Source organism: Anomaloglossus baeobatrachus, chromosome 3, assembly GCF_048569485.1.
Source record: "Anomaloglossus baeobatrachus isolate aAnoBae1 chromosome 3, aAnoBae1.hap1, whole genome shotgun sequence".
NCBI classification, from domain to species: Eukaryota; Metazoa; Chordata; class Amphibia; order Anura; family Aromobatidae; genus Anomaloglossus; species Anomaloglossus baeobatrachus.
This window is the reverse complement of record NC_134355.1, coordinates 115,615,542-115,628,576: the sequence shown is the minus strand read 5'-3', so window position 1 is coordinate 115,628,576 and position 13,035 is coordinate 115,615,542. Positions and strand designations below refer to the sequence as shown.

Below are 13,035 nucleotides of genomic sequence, written 5' to 3'. Positions count from 1 at the left end.
AAGGAACACACAGCCGGTGTGTCTCGGAGGATTGGAGTTTTTCTTCTGAATCGAGAGAGAGACTTGCAGATAACAGGGAACAAGCGAGGAATCTGAAGCAAGAAGAAGATTTTGATCTCCTTAACCCGGCCCAGGAGAAGTGCGCACCTTCGGATGAGACTGTTGTTGGGGGGCCCCCGGGACTGGATCCACGTCCCCAGCATCACTGTGAGTTGAATATGGTGCACATACTAGGGGCTAAAGTAGGCTTCAGTAGGTAGAACACGGCATCCGTGTGGCCCGTTTAGCAGAGGCCAGAGAGGTTACGTGTAGAGTAGCATTGTATCTGACTGTTTTTTGTGTTTCTTGAACCTGTAATAGTTGGAGCACCGTGCTATTGAGCGGACCAGCTAGAGAATACAAAAGTGTTGTTAAATCACGTTTTTGCCACTGTATACCCCGTGCCTGAACCTGCCTTCTCCACATCTTTCCCCGCCTGTTAATAAATACACCCTTGTTGTTCGCACCTCGTCTTGTGTACTGTAACCTACTCTGCACTGCGGTGGTCCTCTCGGCCATCGCTTCACAGTTATACCCTCTTTCTGTCATCTTAGTGCTGTCAGGTTTCTACTGTTGCCTCAGTGGTGACAAAAACTGTCACACCGATGAATACTGGATACAGCACACTGATAAAAGACTGTTCGTTTTATCGCCTATGCGATAAAATAGACTTCAAATTGAGGCCTTATTGCGGCATATTTGCAGTATTGGGGACCGGAAGTGACTGGATGTGACCACCTGGAGATAGTAGGCAGAGTGGAGATAGGGTGGGCATGACCAGCTTAGATGGCCCGGGTAGTGGAAAAGACATTGATTTTTAACTCCACGTGGTCATGAAGTTCTTTATAATAGAAGCAGGAGTCTGGGGGTAAGACCCCAGGCAGGGGTTAAAGTGGCACACATGCAGCTTACTTGGTGGGCGTGATGCTTGTCTTGGTGGGCGTGGCCTGACTTACCTTCTGTGCAGTATATCAAGGGACACTATGACATGTCCAAATGATATTCTGTTATATATCACGTAACAAGTCTTAAATATGCCCCACAATTGGGGAACTTACCCCCCAGACCCTGCTTCTATTATAAACTCCATGACCATGTGGACTTATGCCCACTATCACCGCTCCCGACCACGAACTCCGGGCGATCATGCCCACTGTCTTCATTCTGCCCACTATCTCTGCCCGATCATGCCCAGTCACTTCTGGTCCCCGATACTGCAAGTATGCCCTTATTGCCAGTGTTCCTCACAATTTACAGCTGATTGTTGGGGGTCCTAGTAGGAAGACACATTCTGTAAACTTATTGTCAAACAAATAATGATTGTGAAAAGTGGAGAACCTCATTTATTTCGCTAACACCAGCCCTAAAACTGATCATACAGTTAGTAAGTTGGACCATGCCGGAGTAGATATCTACAATACATGAAAGATTTGCAGGGTGCAGGAATAAATAATTTCCACACTAAACGTTTGACAAACAATCAGTATAATTAAAGCTAAGGCAGTATTAATGTAGGTAAAGTATTATCGCTCATGTAATGCTATGGTATTGTTTATTTATAAGGTGCCCCTGCCAGCCCCCGCCATGAAATCATTCCAGGCTAATAGTGTGATCTCTGATGCATGAAACATTTTAATTAATTAGTATTTATTCCCAGTTGTATGATATGCATGGATTCCAGTAATGTGTTTGTGTTTCATTGCTCAAGGATAAAGACTTCTGCATCATCACGGTTCCTCACCTCACCCCTGAATTTCCTCTGCTCCAGAGCTTTGTGCGAGCCGTGCCTCTGAGTACATGCACTTTGCCTCAGGAGCTTTATATTTTCCACCGAGCTGGCTTGATCAAGTAAGTGGAAAATCAACCTCAGCAATCTCAGCTTGTCTTTTTATACACCTGCACATGTGAGCAAATAGGATCAGGGCCAGATTAAGGTTGGTGGGGGCCCCTGGGCAGAAAATCTGGTGGGGGCCCCATAACGTTAACATTTTAAGCCATAACAGTAGAGCACGAACTGTAGCATTTAGATATAAATCCACTGAGCATGGATCGTATCCTGTTCTGCCACATTCAGATTTACACTTATACACAGAAAATAAAGTTACTCACATTTTTTTATTGATCCCAATGTTAAGACAGCCAAGTAATAGTAAAAATACAGAAAGGGAAAGTTCTCACTGGCAGCAATGGTTGCTGAAAATCACAATGTGCTCTCTATTGTATTGTCTCCGGAGTAGTACATAGCAGCTGATGTCTGCACACGGTATGCCATACACTGTATCAGAGGTGGATCTAGGTTTTCCTGTCCATGGAGTAGGAGGTCAGTTTGGCGCCCCCTTCTATACACGGCTTATGCGGTTTGAGTAGTTGTCATGTGACCGCTCATACGCCATTTTCACACGTGCCACGTGCCGATGAGCTGCTCTTCCTAATTCTCTCGATGTTCAGTGAAATACTACAGCCCATAAAGAGAAGCAGGAAGAGAAGCTAATTGTGACTCAAAGTATTAAAATGACCTGCAAGTGGTCATGTGACCACTTCTAAAATTAGCAAGCAGAGCCGAATCCTTACATTGAGTATATTACAGGTTGTTGGATTGGGCATGCTACGGGGCTTACTTTTATTATTAAAGGGGTTGTCCAGCTCGACAAGGAAAATTTGTAGTTATATGACTGCAGACTTCTGAATTCTCACAGCTTGCGGACTGCACAGTGTCATGATTTTCCCGTGCCATGAGCAAGTAGTCATGGCACTGCAAGTATGCGATTTGCTTACTTCCGGCCACATTCAAATTAGACGTCTGCAGCCTCACTCAATAGTTACATGCCCTCAAGCTCTCACTGCTGGCATCGGAGAGTCCTGACAGTGTGCAGTGTGCACACTGAGGATTCAGAAGTCTGCAGTCACATAGAAACTTTCATCACAAACCTGGACAACCCCTTTAATGCTACTAACATAATTTAGAAACCCTTGCGGTCATGTAATTTTACAAATCATGGCTTGCTACATGTGTACAGGATCAGAATCAGTAAAATGTACATAAATACACTGTGTGCAGAATTATTAGACAAATGAGTATTTTGCTCACATGATACTTTTATACATGTTGTCCTACTCCAAGCTGTATAGGCTGAGAGCCAACTACCAATTAAGTAAATCCGGTGATGTGCATCTCTGTAATGAGTAGGGGTGCGGTGTAATGACATCAACACCCTATATAAGGTGTGCTTAATTATTAGGCAACTTCTTTTTCCTTTGGCAGAATGGGTCAAAAGAGAGATGTGACGGGCTCTGAAAAGTCCAAAACTGTGCGATGTCTTGCAGAGGGATGCAGCAGTCTTGAAATTGCCAAACTTTTGAAGCGTGATCACCGAACAATCAAGCGTTTCATGGCAAATAGCCAACAGGGTCGCAAGAAGTGTGTTGGGCAAAAAAGGCGCAAAATAACTGCCCATAAACTGAGAAAAATCAAGCATGAAGCTGCCAAGATGCCATTTGCCACCAGTTTGGCCATATTTCAGAGCTGCAACATTACTAGAGTATCAAAAAGCACAAGGTGTGCCATACTCAGGGACATGGCCAAGGTAAGGAAGGCGGAAAACCACCACCTCTGACCAAGAAACATAAGATAAAACCTCAAGACTGGGCCAAGAAATATCTGAAGACTGATGTTTCAAAGGTTTTATGGACTGATGAAATGAGAGTGACTCTTGATAGACCAGATGGATGGGCCGAGGCTGGATCAGTAAAGGGCAGAGAGCTCCACTCCGACTCAGACACCAGCAAGGTGGAGGTGGGCACTGGTATGGGCTGGGATCAGCAAAGATCAACTTGTGGGACCTTTTCTGGTTGAGGATGGAGTGAAGCTCAACTCCCAGACCTACTGCCAGTTTCTGGAAGACAACTTCTTCAAGCAGTGGTACAGGAAGAAGTCGGTATCGTTCAAGAAAAACATGATTTTCATGCAGGACAATGCTCCATCACATTAATCCAACTACTCCACAGCGTGGCTGGCCAGTAAAGGTCTAAAAGATGAAAAAATAATGACATGGCCCCCTTGTTCACCTGATCTGAACCCCATAGAGAACCTGTGGTCCCTCATAAAATGTGAGATCTACAGGGAGGGAAAACAGTGCACCTCTGGGAGCAGTGTCTGGAGGCTGTGGTGGCTGCTGCACGCAATGTTGATCGTAAACAGATCAAGCACTGACAGAATCTATGGATGGTCGGCTGCTGAGTGTCATCAGAAAGAAAGGGGGCGATATTGGGCACTCATTTTTTGGGGTTTTGTTTTTGCATGTCAGAAATGTTTATTTCTAAATTTTGTGCAGTTATATTGGTTTACCTGGTGAAAATAAACAAGTGAGATGGGAATATATTTGCTTTTTATTAAGTTGCCTAATAATTCTGCACAGTAATAGTTACCTGCACAGACAGATATCCTCCTAAGATAGCCAAATCTAAAAAAAAACCCACCCCAACTTCCAAAAATATTAAGATTTGATATTTATGAGTCTTTTGGGCTAATTGAGAACATAGTTGTTGATCAATAATAAAAAAAAATCCTCTAAAATATAAAATGCCTAATAATTCTGCACACGGTGTACAGCACCAGAACCAAAAGCAATACCAAAATACATCACTAGCACCCTCATCAGTAAACGAATATATCACCAGAACCACCAATACATGACTACAGTACCAAATTTACTACAACAATATATTGTAATGTCACATCCCCATATACATTTGTATCACATGAATTAACAACTCCCAGTATGTCCTTAACAATTGTAAGAAAATGCTGGGAATTGTTATCAGTATTCATCAGACTTTGGACCATACAGGAACCACAGTCCTGATGAGAAGCATTGAGTATCACACACATACAGTTACATCCAGGTACCTTGTATGTGACATCTTCTCTGATCGGAGTCATCTTATTCTTTCTTCTCCATCTTGTCCAGACGTCATGATGACTTTTCACATCCACAGCTCCTCTCTGCAGACCTCCCGGGTCTTCTGCAGCACATCTCGACATTATGCCCTTAAAATAAATAGCAGAATGATTATAATGCTCCTAAATATAAATATATGACCTACGCTGTGCGCCTGAATAAATAATTGCCCCTCACTGTGGTCCCTGCACAAAATGACCCACACAATGTCATTCTTATGGTACATGGCCTCTTCTTTCAGTACTGGGCCCCCTCTTCACACCGTCCTCTACATTGTGTACCCACTATACTTCCAAATGTCTATACTGTGCCCCCTCCTCACACGCCCCCTCCTGAGCTGTACCCTCACACTGTTCCCCATGCTATCCCCTCTCTATACTGCCCTAACCCTCAGTACCAAAATCACTGAAAGTGCAACTCAATCTCACATTACCCCTCTTCAGCATACTGTGCCCTCCATACTGTGCCCTCACACTGGCCACCATGCTGCCCCTTCTCTATACTGCCTACCTCCTTCACTATACAGTCACTATACCGCACCTCAGTCTCACATTCCCCCTCCTCAGCATACTGTGCCTCCATACTGTGCCCTCACACTGGCCACCATGCCGCCCCTTCTCTATACTGCCTACCTCCTTCACTATCCAGTCACTATACCGCACCTCAGTCTCACATTCCCCCTCCTCAGCATACTGTGCCCTCCATACTGTGCCCTCACACTGGCCACCATGCTGCCCCTTCTCTATACTGCCTACCTCCTTCACTATCCAGTCACTATACCGCACCTCAGTCTCACATTCCCCCTCCTCAGTATACTGTGCCCTCCATACTGTGCCCTCACACTGGCCACCATGCTGCCCCTTCTCTATACTGCCTACCTCCTTCACTATACAGTCACTATACCGCACCTCGGTCTCACATTCCCCCTCCTCAGCATACTGTGCCTCCATACTGTGCCCTCACACTGGCCACCATGCCGCCCCTTCTCTATACTGCCTACCTCCTTCACTATACAGTCACTATACTGTACCTCCGTCTCACATTCCCCCTCCTCAGCATACTGTGCCCTCACACTGGCCACCATGCCGCCCCTTCTCTATACTGCCTACCTCCTTCACTATACAGTCACTATACCGCACCTCAGTCTCACATTCCCCCTCCTCAGCATACTGTGCCCTCCATACTGTGCCCTCACACTGGCCACCATGCTGACCCTTCTCTATACTGCCTACCTGCTTCACTATACAGTCACTATACCGCACCTCAGTCTCACATTCCCCCTCCTCAGCATACTGTGCCTCCATACTGTGCCCTCACACTGGCCACCATGCTGCCCCTTCTCTATACTGCCTACCTCCTTCACTATACAGTCACTATACCGCACCTTAGTCTCACATTCCCCCTCCTCAGCATACTGTGCCCTCCATACTGTGCCCTCACACTGGCCACCATGCTGACCCTTCTCTATACTGCCTACCTCCTTCACTATACAGTCACTATACCGCACCTCAGTCTCACATTCCCCCTCCACAGCATACTGTGCCCTCACACTGGCCACCATGCTGCCCCTTCTCTATACTGCTTATGTTCCCCACTACCCAGGCTCTATACTATGCCCCTCACACTTTTCTCCACCAATACTCTCCACTTACAATTTTCTCCCACCATACTGCTGCCTCACACTTTTTAATGGTGCCCCCCTGATTGCCGTGCAGGGGAACATATGCCGCATGCCCCCCAAAGGTACGCCCCTGTACAGTGTACAGGAGAATACATGACTGTTACACAATATACTGTGATACAGACATCAGAGGTTATACAATATACACATTATTATATACCATCTGATGTGTGTACACAGTGTATCACACTACTCTCTCTGTACGCTGGATGTGGTATACCATGTGCACAGATATACAATGCCCTGCACTGATCACACCTGGGCCTACAGGACAGGATGTAACATATTCTAGATGTAATATGGGCCATATAGTGTAATGTCTGCTGCAGGCTCAGATGTGATCAGTGCAGGATTCTGTGTGTAGTGATGTCTGTGCTGGAGATCAGTGTGAGTTATTGCAGGGGAGGGATGAGGCTGCAGCCGATGACCCGGCACTGACAGCCCGACCTGATCTGCTGCAGCTCACACTCCTGCAATATCTCACACTGATAGCAGAGTGGCCGCTGACACTATGGAATCCCGTCTGGAGTTATCAGCGGCGTCTGCTCCCTCCTCACTGCAGCCTCCTGCCCGGCCGGCACCATGATTAATGACCTCATACTTACCGGGATCCACTGAGACCTCCGGTCCTCCCACAAGCTCCTCTACGGCAGGAAGAAACAGCAGCGCGGTGACGTCATCCTGGCAGACGCAGCCCACACAGCGTGCAGTGGGCGTGTCTGCAGTACAGTGATGGCCGGGATTGAAATACCTTAAAGGTACAGTGCAGTCTTGAACCACTGCGACATTAATAAAATGGCGGACACACAGATGGTGGTGGGGGCCCCCTCAGAGGCTCTTGTGGTGGGGGCCCCTGGGCTGAAGCCCCGTCTGCCCCGCCTATAATCCGGCCCTGAATAGGATCACAATATCTTGTCATGTCGGTGCGCGCCTCCTGACTTCCACCATCCGGTGCTTTTTTCTTAGAGCTGTATTAAAAAAGGATGAAAAGAATCCCCTAATTAAAAAAAAAAACCTCAACATATTGCACACAAATATACAAGTACTTTTACATTTTCTGACATAATGAGCCTTTTGTACAAAGTCTTCTTTGTGTTTAGAATAGGTTTTATATCTCCTTTATGTAGAGAGGTCTTGGATCTATAGTTGTCGTAATCTCAATATGACTAATGAACGTGTTGTCTTTTTATTAATCTATTAAACTAATTGTTATTACAGTTTAAGACAAGGTAGAAAAAGAATGGGAGTTCCGTAAGAAAGAAGATGTCAGAAAATGTGAATATAGATAATAAATGCTAAGAATTAACAGGCAGATAGAGAAGAGACCTATTGTGTAACATACTAATGCAAAAAACAAATATACAAGTAGGTAAGCGTATAGGCTGTAAGGCTATGTGTCCACGAGAGAATGTTGCTGCGGATTTTTGTGCCTCAAAATCCGCAGCTTTCCCCCAGAATCCGCACCTTAGCATAGCTGCGGATTTGACGCGGATTTGACGCGGATTTGACGCGGATTTCGTTGCGGATTTTGATGCGGATTTTGTCCATTGTACTCTAATGTGTTTCTGAATAAAGCTTTGACTGTTTTGAAAGCAAAAAAAAGTCTCTTTGTGTCATTTCCTGTCCCAACCCTCCTTTCTTCTCCATTATCCATTTTGTTAGCAGTCTCACAGTGTGCTTATACAGAAAAGCTGCGGCCAACACCACTGGGCTCTTACATTCTAACAGGCTGTATATAATAACCCAGTGGTGGTGGCCGCAGCTTATAGCCAAAAAATGTGGTCCCATGTTCCCTTTCACTGTTATTTAAAAAAAAAAAAAAAATGTGCTCCGCTGTATTTTCACTGTCCAGCCCGATGCAAGCAAGCAACTGGGGGCTGTGCTTCTCAGCGGGATAAGGCTGAAGCATTCTCTGCCCCTCCCGCTGAGAAAAACAGTCCTCAGCTGCCCCTGAAAATGGCGGCTTCATTGTGAAGCGCCATTCTCAGGTGCTGTACCGAGGCTCATCCAGTCGCCCTGATGCATTTGGCTGGCTGGGTAATCTGAAGGGGTTAATGCCAGTTTTCTGCAAACTGGCACTAAGCCCGAGGTTCATAATGTCATGCCTGTGTAGACACGGCCATTATGAACCTCCGTTTGGTAATAAAGAAAAGAAAACACTTTTTGAAAAATTTTATTTGAAATAAAAACACACAAACATCCCTGATTCCCATCTTTATTACTCCCAAGCCTCAGAGGTTAATCCAGGACAATATCACAGGAAAGCTCTCTGCCGGCTGCTGGGAGCGGCAGAACTCACTGGCCGGGTCAGCTCAGTTCATAGCTGAGCTCGGGTCAGCTGACTTCAGAGCATCAGCTGACCCGGGCACAGAAGTCAGCCGGTCAGCTGACTTAATTCGCGAGCGCGGGCGGGTCAGCTGAGTGCACATCGACAGCTGAATAGTCGGCCGATGTGCACTCATCTGACCCAGGCACGGACGTCAACCGGTCCCAGCAGACGGAAGAGAGCTTTGCAGCATCTCGTACACTGACGGCTGCTGGGACCGGCTGACGTCCGTGCCCGGGTCACATGACTGCACATCGTATGCTGACTTAATTCGCGAGCGCGGGCGGGTCAGCTGACTGCACACCGACCAGCTGATGTGCCGGGCTCCGATGTGCACTCATGTGACCCGGGCACGGACGTCAGCCGGTCCCAGCAGACAGAAGAGAGCTGTGCAGCATCTCGTACACTGACAGCTGCTGTGACCGGCTGACGCCAGTGCCCGGGTCAGCCGGGTGCACATCGGAGCTGTCATGGATTATCGTCGGGGGATTCAGGGAGTAATAAAGATGGGAATCAGGGATGTTTGTGTGTTTTTATTTCAAATAAAATTTTTCAAAAAGTGTTTTCTTTTCTTTATTACCAAACGGAGGTTCATAATGGCCGTGTCTACACAGGCATGACATTATGAACCTCGGGCTTAGTGCCAGTTTGCAGAAAACTGGCATTAACCCCTTCAGATTACCCAGCCAGCCAAATGCATCAGGGCGGCTGGATGAGCCTCGGTACAGCACCTGAGAATGGCGCTTCACAATGAAGCCGCCATTTTCAGGGGCAGCTGAGGACTGTTTTTCTCAGCGGGAGGGGCAGAGAATGCTTCAGCCTTATCCCGCTGAGAAGCACAGCCCTCAGTTGCTTGCTTGCATCGGGCTGGACAGTGAAAATACAGCGGAGCACATTTTTTTTTTTTTTTTTAAAAAGAATTGTGAAAAAAGAGCTGGGATCCTGTTTTGCCAGCTAAAAGCAAGCAGCCTGTAACTAGCTGCTTTTAGCTGGCAATCCAGAGTCCGGTCACAACACGACTACACTGCCACTACTCTACACTACAAAATGGTGAAACTTCCTCTTCCTGAACTATCCTACATCACTTCCTGCGGATTTGTTTGCGAGATCCGCACCAAATCCGCAGGAAAAAGAGCCTGTGGGAACAGACCTGCGGATTTCTTGCGGATTTTACACCTTGCATTGACTTGCATGGGAAAAATCCGCACCAAAATCCGCAACAATAATTGACATGCTGCAGATTTTTCCGCATCAAAATCCGCGGCAAATCCGCCGCGGAAAAATCCGCAGCATGGGCACAGCATTTCCAAAATGCCATTGAAATGGCTTGGAAGTGCTGCTGCTGCAGATTTTCGGCAAATCCGCGGTAAATCCGCGGCAAATCCGCGGCAAAATCCGCGGTAAATCCGCAGCGTGGGCACATAGCCTAATGAATCTTAGGCCACGTGCACAGATTGAGTATTTGGCGAGTTGTTTTTTTTACCTTACTCCTGGCTTTGGCTTACAAATCCTGATGTTGAGTATTTGGTGAGTTTTTACCTCAGATTTTGTAAGATAAAACCAGGAGTGGAACAAATCCTAAGGTAAAAATTCACCAAATATTCAATGTGCACGTGGCCTTAATCACAATAATAAATATACATAAACTAAGGCCACATGCACATGTTGAGTATTTGGTGAGTTTTTACGTATGCATGTGGCCTTATTTTATGTATATATTATCGTGATTAAGGCCATGTGCACACATTGAATACTTGGTGAATTTTTACCTTAGGATTTGTTGCACTCCTGGTTTTAGCTTACAAAATCTGAGGTAAAAACTCACCAAATATTCAACGTGTGCACGTGACCTTAATCACGATAATAGATACACAAACTAAGGCCACATGCACACAATGAGTATTTAGTGAGTTTTTTACATCAGTATTTGTAGCCAAAACCAGGAGGGGAACGATCAGAGGATAAGTTTAAGGTCGAAGTCAAACTTGTGAGAAACTTGCGCGAGTCTCTCATCTCACCACACGGCAAGGCCGCACACTCTCTGGATAGGAGCGTCTCAGCTGCATAAAAATACATGCATCCGACCCGCTCCTGTCAGGAGAGTGTGCGGCCATGCCACATGATGCGATGAGAGACTCGTGTGAGTCTCTCGCAAGTTTGACTCCGGCCTAATAGAAACATGAGCACCACTTTGTTACCTACTCCTGGTGGCACGGTGGCTCAGTGGTTAGCACTGCAGTCTTGCAGCGCTGGGGTCCTGGGTTCAAATCCCCCCAAGCACAACATCTGCAAGGAGTTTGTATGTTCTCCCCGTGTTTGCGTGGGTTTCCTCCGGGTTCTCCGGTTTCCTCCCACACTCCAAAGACATACAGATAGGGAATTTAGATTGTGAGCCCCAATGGGGATAGTGTTCCTATTGTATGAAAAGTGCTGCGGAATATGTTAGCGCTATATAAAAATAAATATTTATTTATTTTTATTTTATTTTTGAATTACAAATCCAGAAGTAGATACTCACCAAATATCCAACTTGTACACATGGCCTTAATCACGATAATATATACACAAACTAAGGTCATGTGCACACGTTCAGTATTTGGTGAGTATTTTACCTCAGCATACGTAAGCCAAAACCAGGACTGGAACAATCAGAGAAAAGAATAATATTGGGGGCTGCTGATAAGTCTTTGGCTTTGTGATCTTTTTTTTTGTTTCTGTGGTAACGAATGTTACATCACATGAATGCCCTATGTGTATAATATATGTTTTAAAAATTTTGTGTTTGTTACTTATGGCAACAGTGTTCTACGGACGCAGGGAAACAAAAAATGTCGGAGTCTAATGCGATATTTACAGCAACTGAGCAGAGAAGGGATAAAATTCTTGTTTCTGCAAGGGAAGTCCGCAAAGGATATTCATGGTGATATGTCGCAGAATTGGGGGGGTCAATGCCCTTCATATTCTATAGTTAAGAACTGGGTTGCCAAATGTAAAATGGGCCACATCAGCACCAACGAGGAGGAACGTCATGGATGACCGAGAGTGGTGGTTGTTCCGGAGATTGTCGATGCTGTGCACAACCTCATACTGGAGAATCGACGAATTTCAGCCAAAGCAATAGCAGACATCATAGCCATTTCCCATGAACATGTTTGTGTCATTATCCATGAACATTTGGACATGAGGAAGCTATCTGCAAAGTGGGTCCCCAAATATTTGACAACATATCAGAGAGACAAGCAAGTGAAAACTTTCCGATCCATTTGTCAATGTTTCCGGACTGATAAGAGCTTCCTGGATCGACTGGTCACTATAGATGAGACCTGGATTGATTTGTATGACCCTGAAAACAAGGAGCAGGTCAAAAGAGAGGACGCACAGTGGTTCTCCTCATCCAAAGAAGTTCAGGGTGCAAAAATCAGGCACTAAGGTGATAGCGTCTGTCATCTGGGATAAGGAGGGCGTGCTGCTAGTGGACTACCTTCAGAAGGGTTCCACCATCGATGCAAGGTATTACATTGAACTTTTAGACCAATTGAAGGCAGCTCTGAAGGCCAAAAGGCTCGGCAAGCTGTCCAAAGGAATCTTGTTCAAGCAAGGCAGAGGTGAGCTTCCAGCTGACTGATCGCCCACCTTATTCACCAGATCTAGCTCCCTCTGACCATCAGCGATCACGACGACGATCTGACCTCATCAGGATCGCTGCTGCATCGTTACATGGTCGCTGGTGAGCTGTCAAACAGGCAGATCTCACCAGCGACCAGTGACCAGCCCCCAGCCAGCAGCGATGCGTGTTGTTCCTGCAAGACAACGCCTCTGCTCACACTGCACAAGCGACCACGGCAAAACTGGCAGAGCTCGGTTTCTAGCTGGATGACCACCCACCTTATTCACCAGATCTACCTCCCTCCTATCATCTGTTTCCAAACCTGAAGAAACACCTCAGGGGTACCAAATTTCACACCATTTCTGATGCCATGGCTGCTACGGATGCCTGGTTTGAGACACAACCAAAATCCTTATTTTTGTTA

The 13,035-nt window shown here is 46.1% G+C and overlaps 1 protein-coding gene across 4 annotated transcripts in view; it reads left to right on the top strand.

Moving 5' to 3' along the window:
• CFAP61 (cilia and flagella associated protein 61) overlaps positions 1-13,035 on the top strand; it is a 447,743-nt gene that overhangs the window by 146,900 nt on the left and 287,808 nt on the right. For all 4 annotated transcript variants that reach the window (XM_075339389.1, XM_075339390.1, XM_075339388.1 and 1 more), the window contains one exon: positions 1,748-1,887. In XM_075339389.1, coding sequence (XP_075195504.1) covers positions 1,748-1,887 — 140 coding nt within the window. The remainder of the gene's footprint in view (positions 1-1,747; positions 1,888-13,035) is intronic.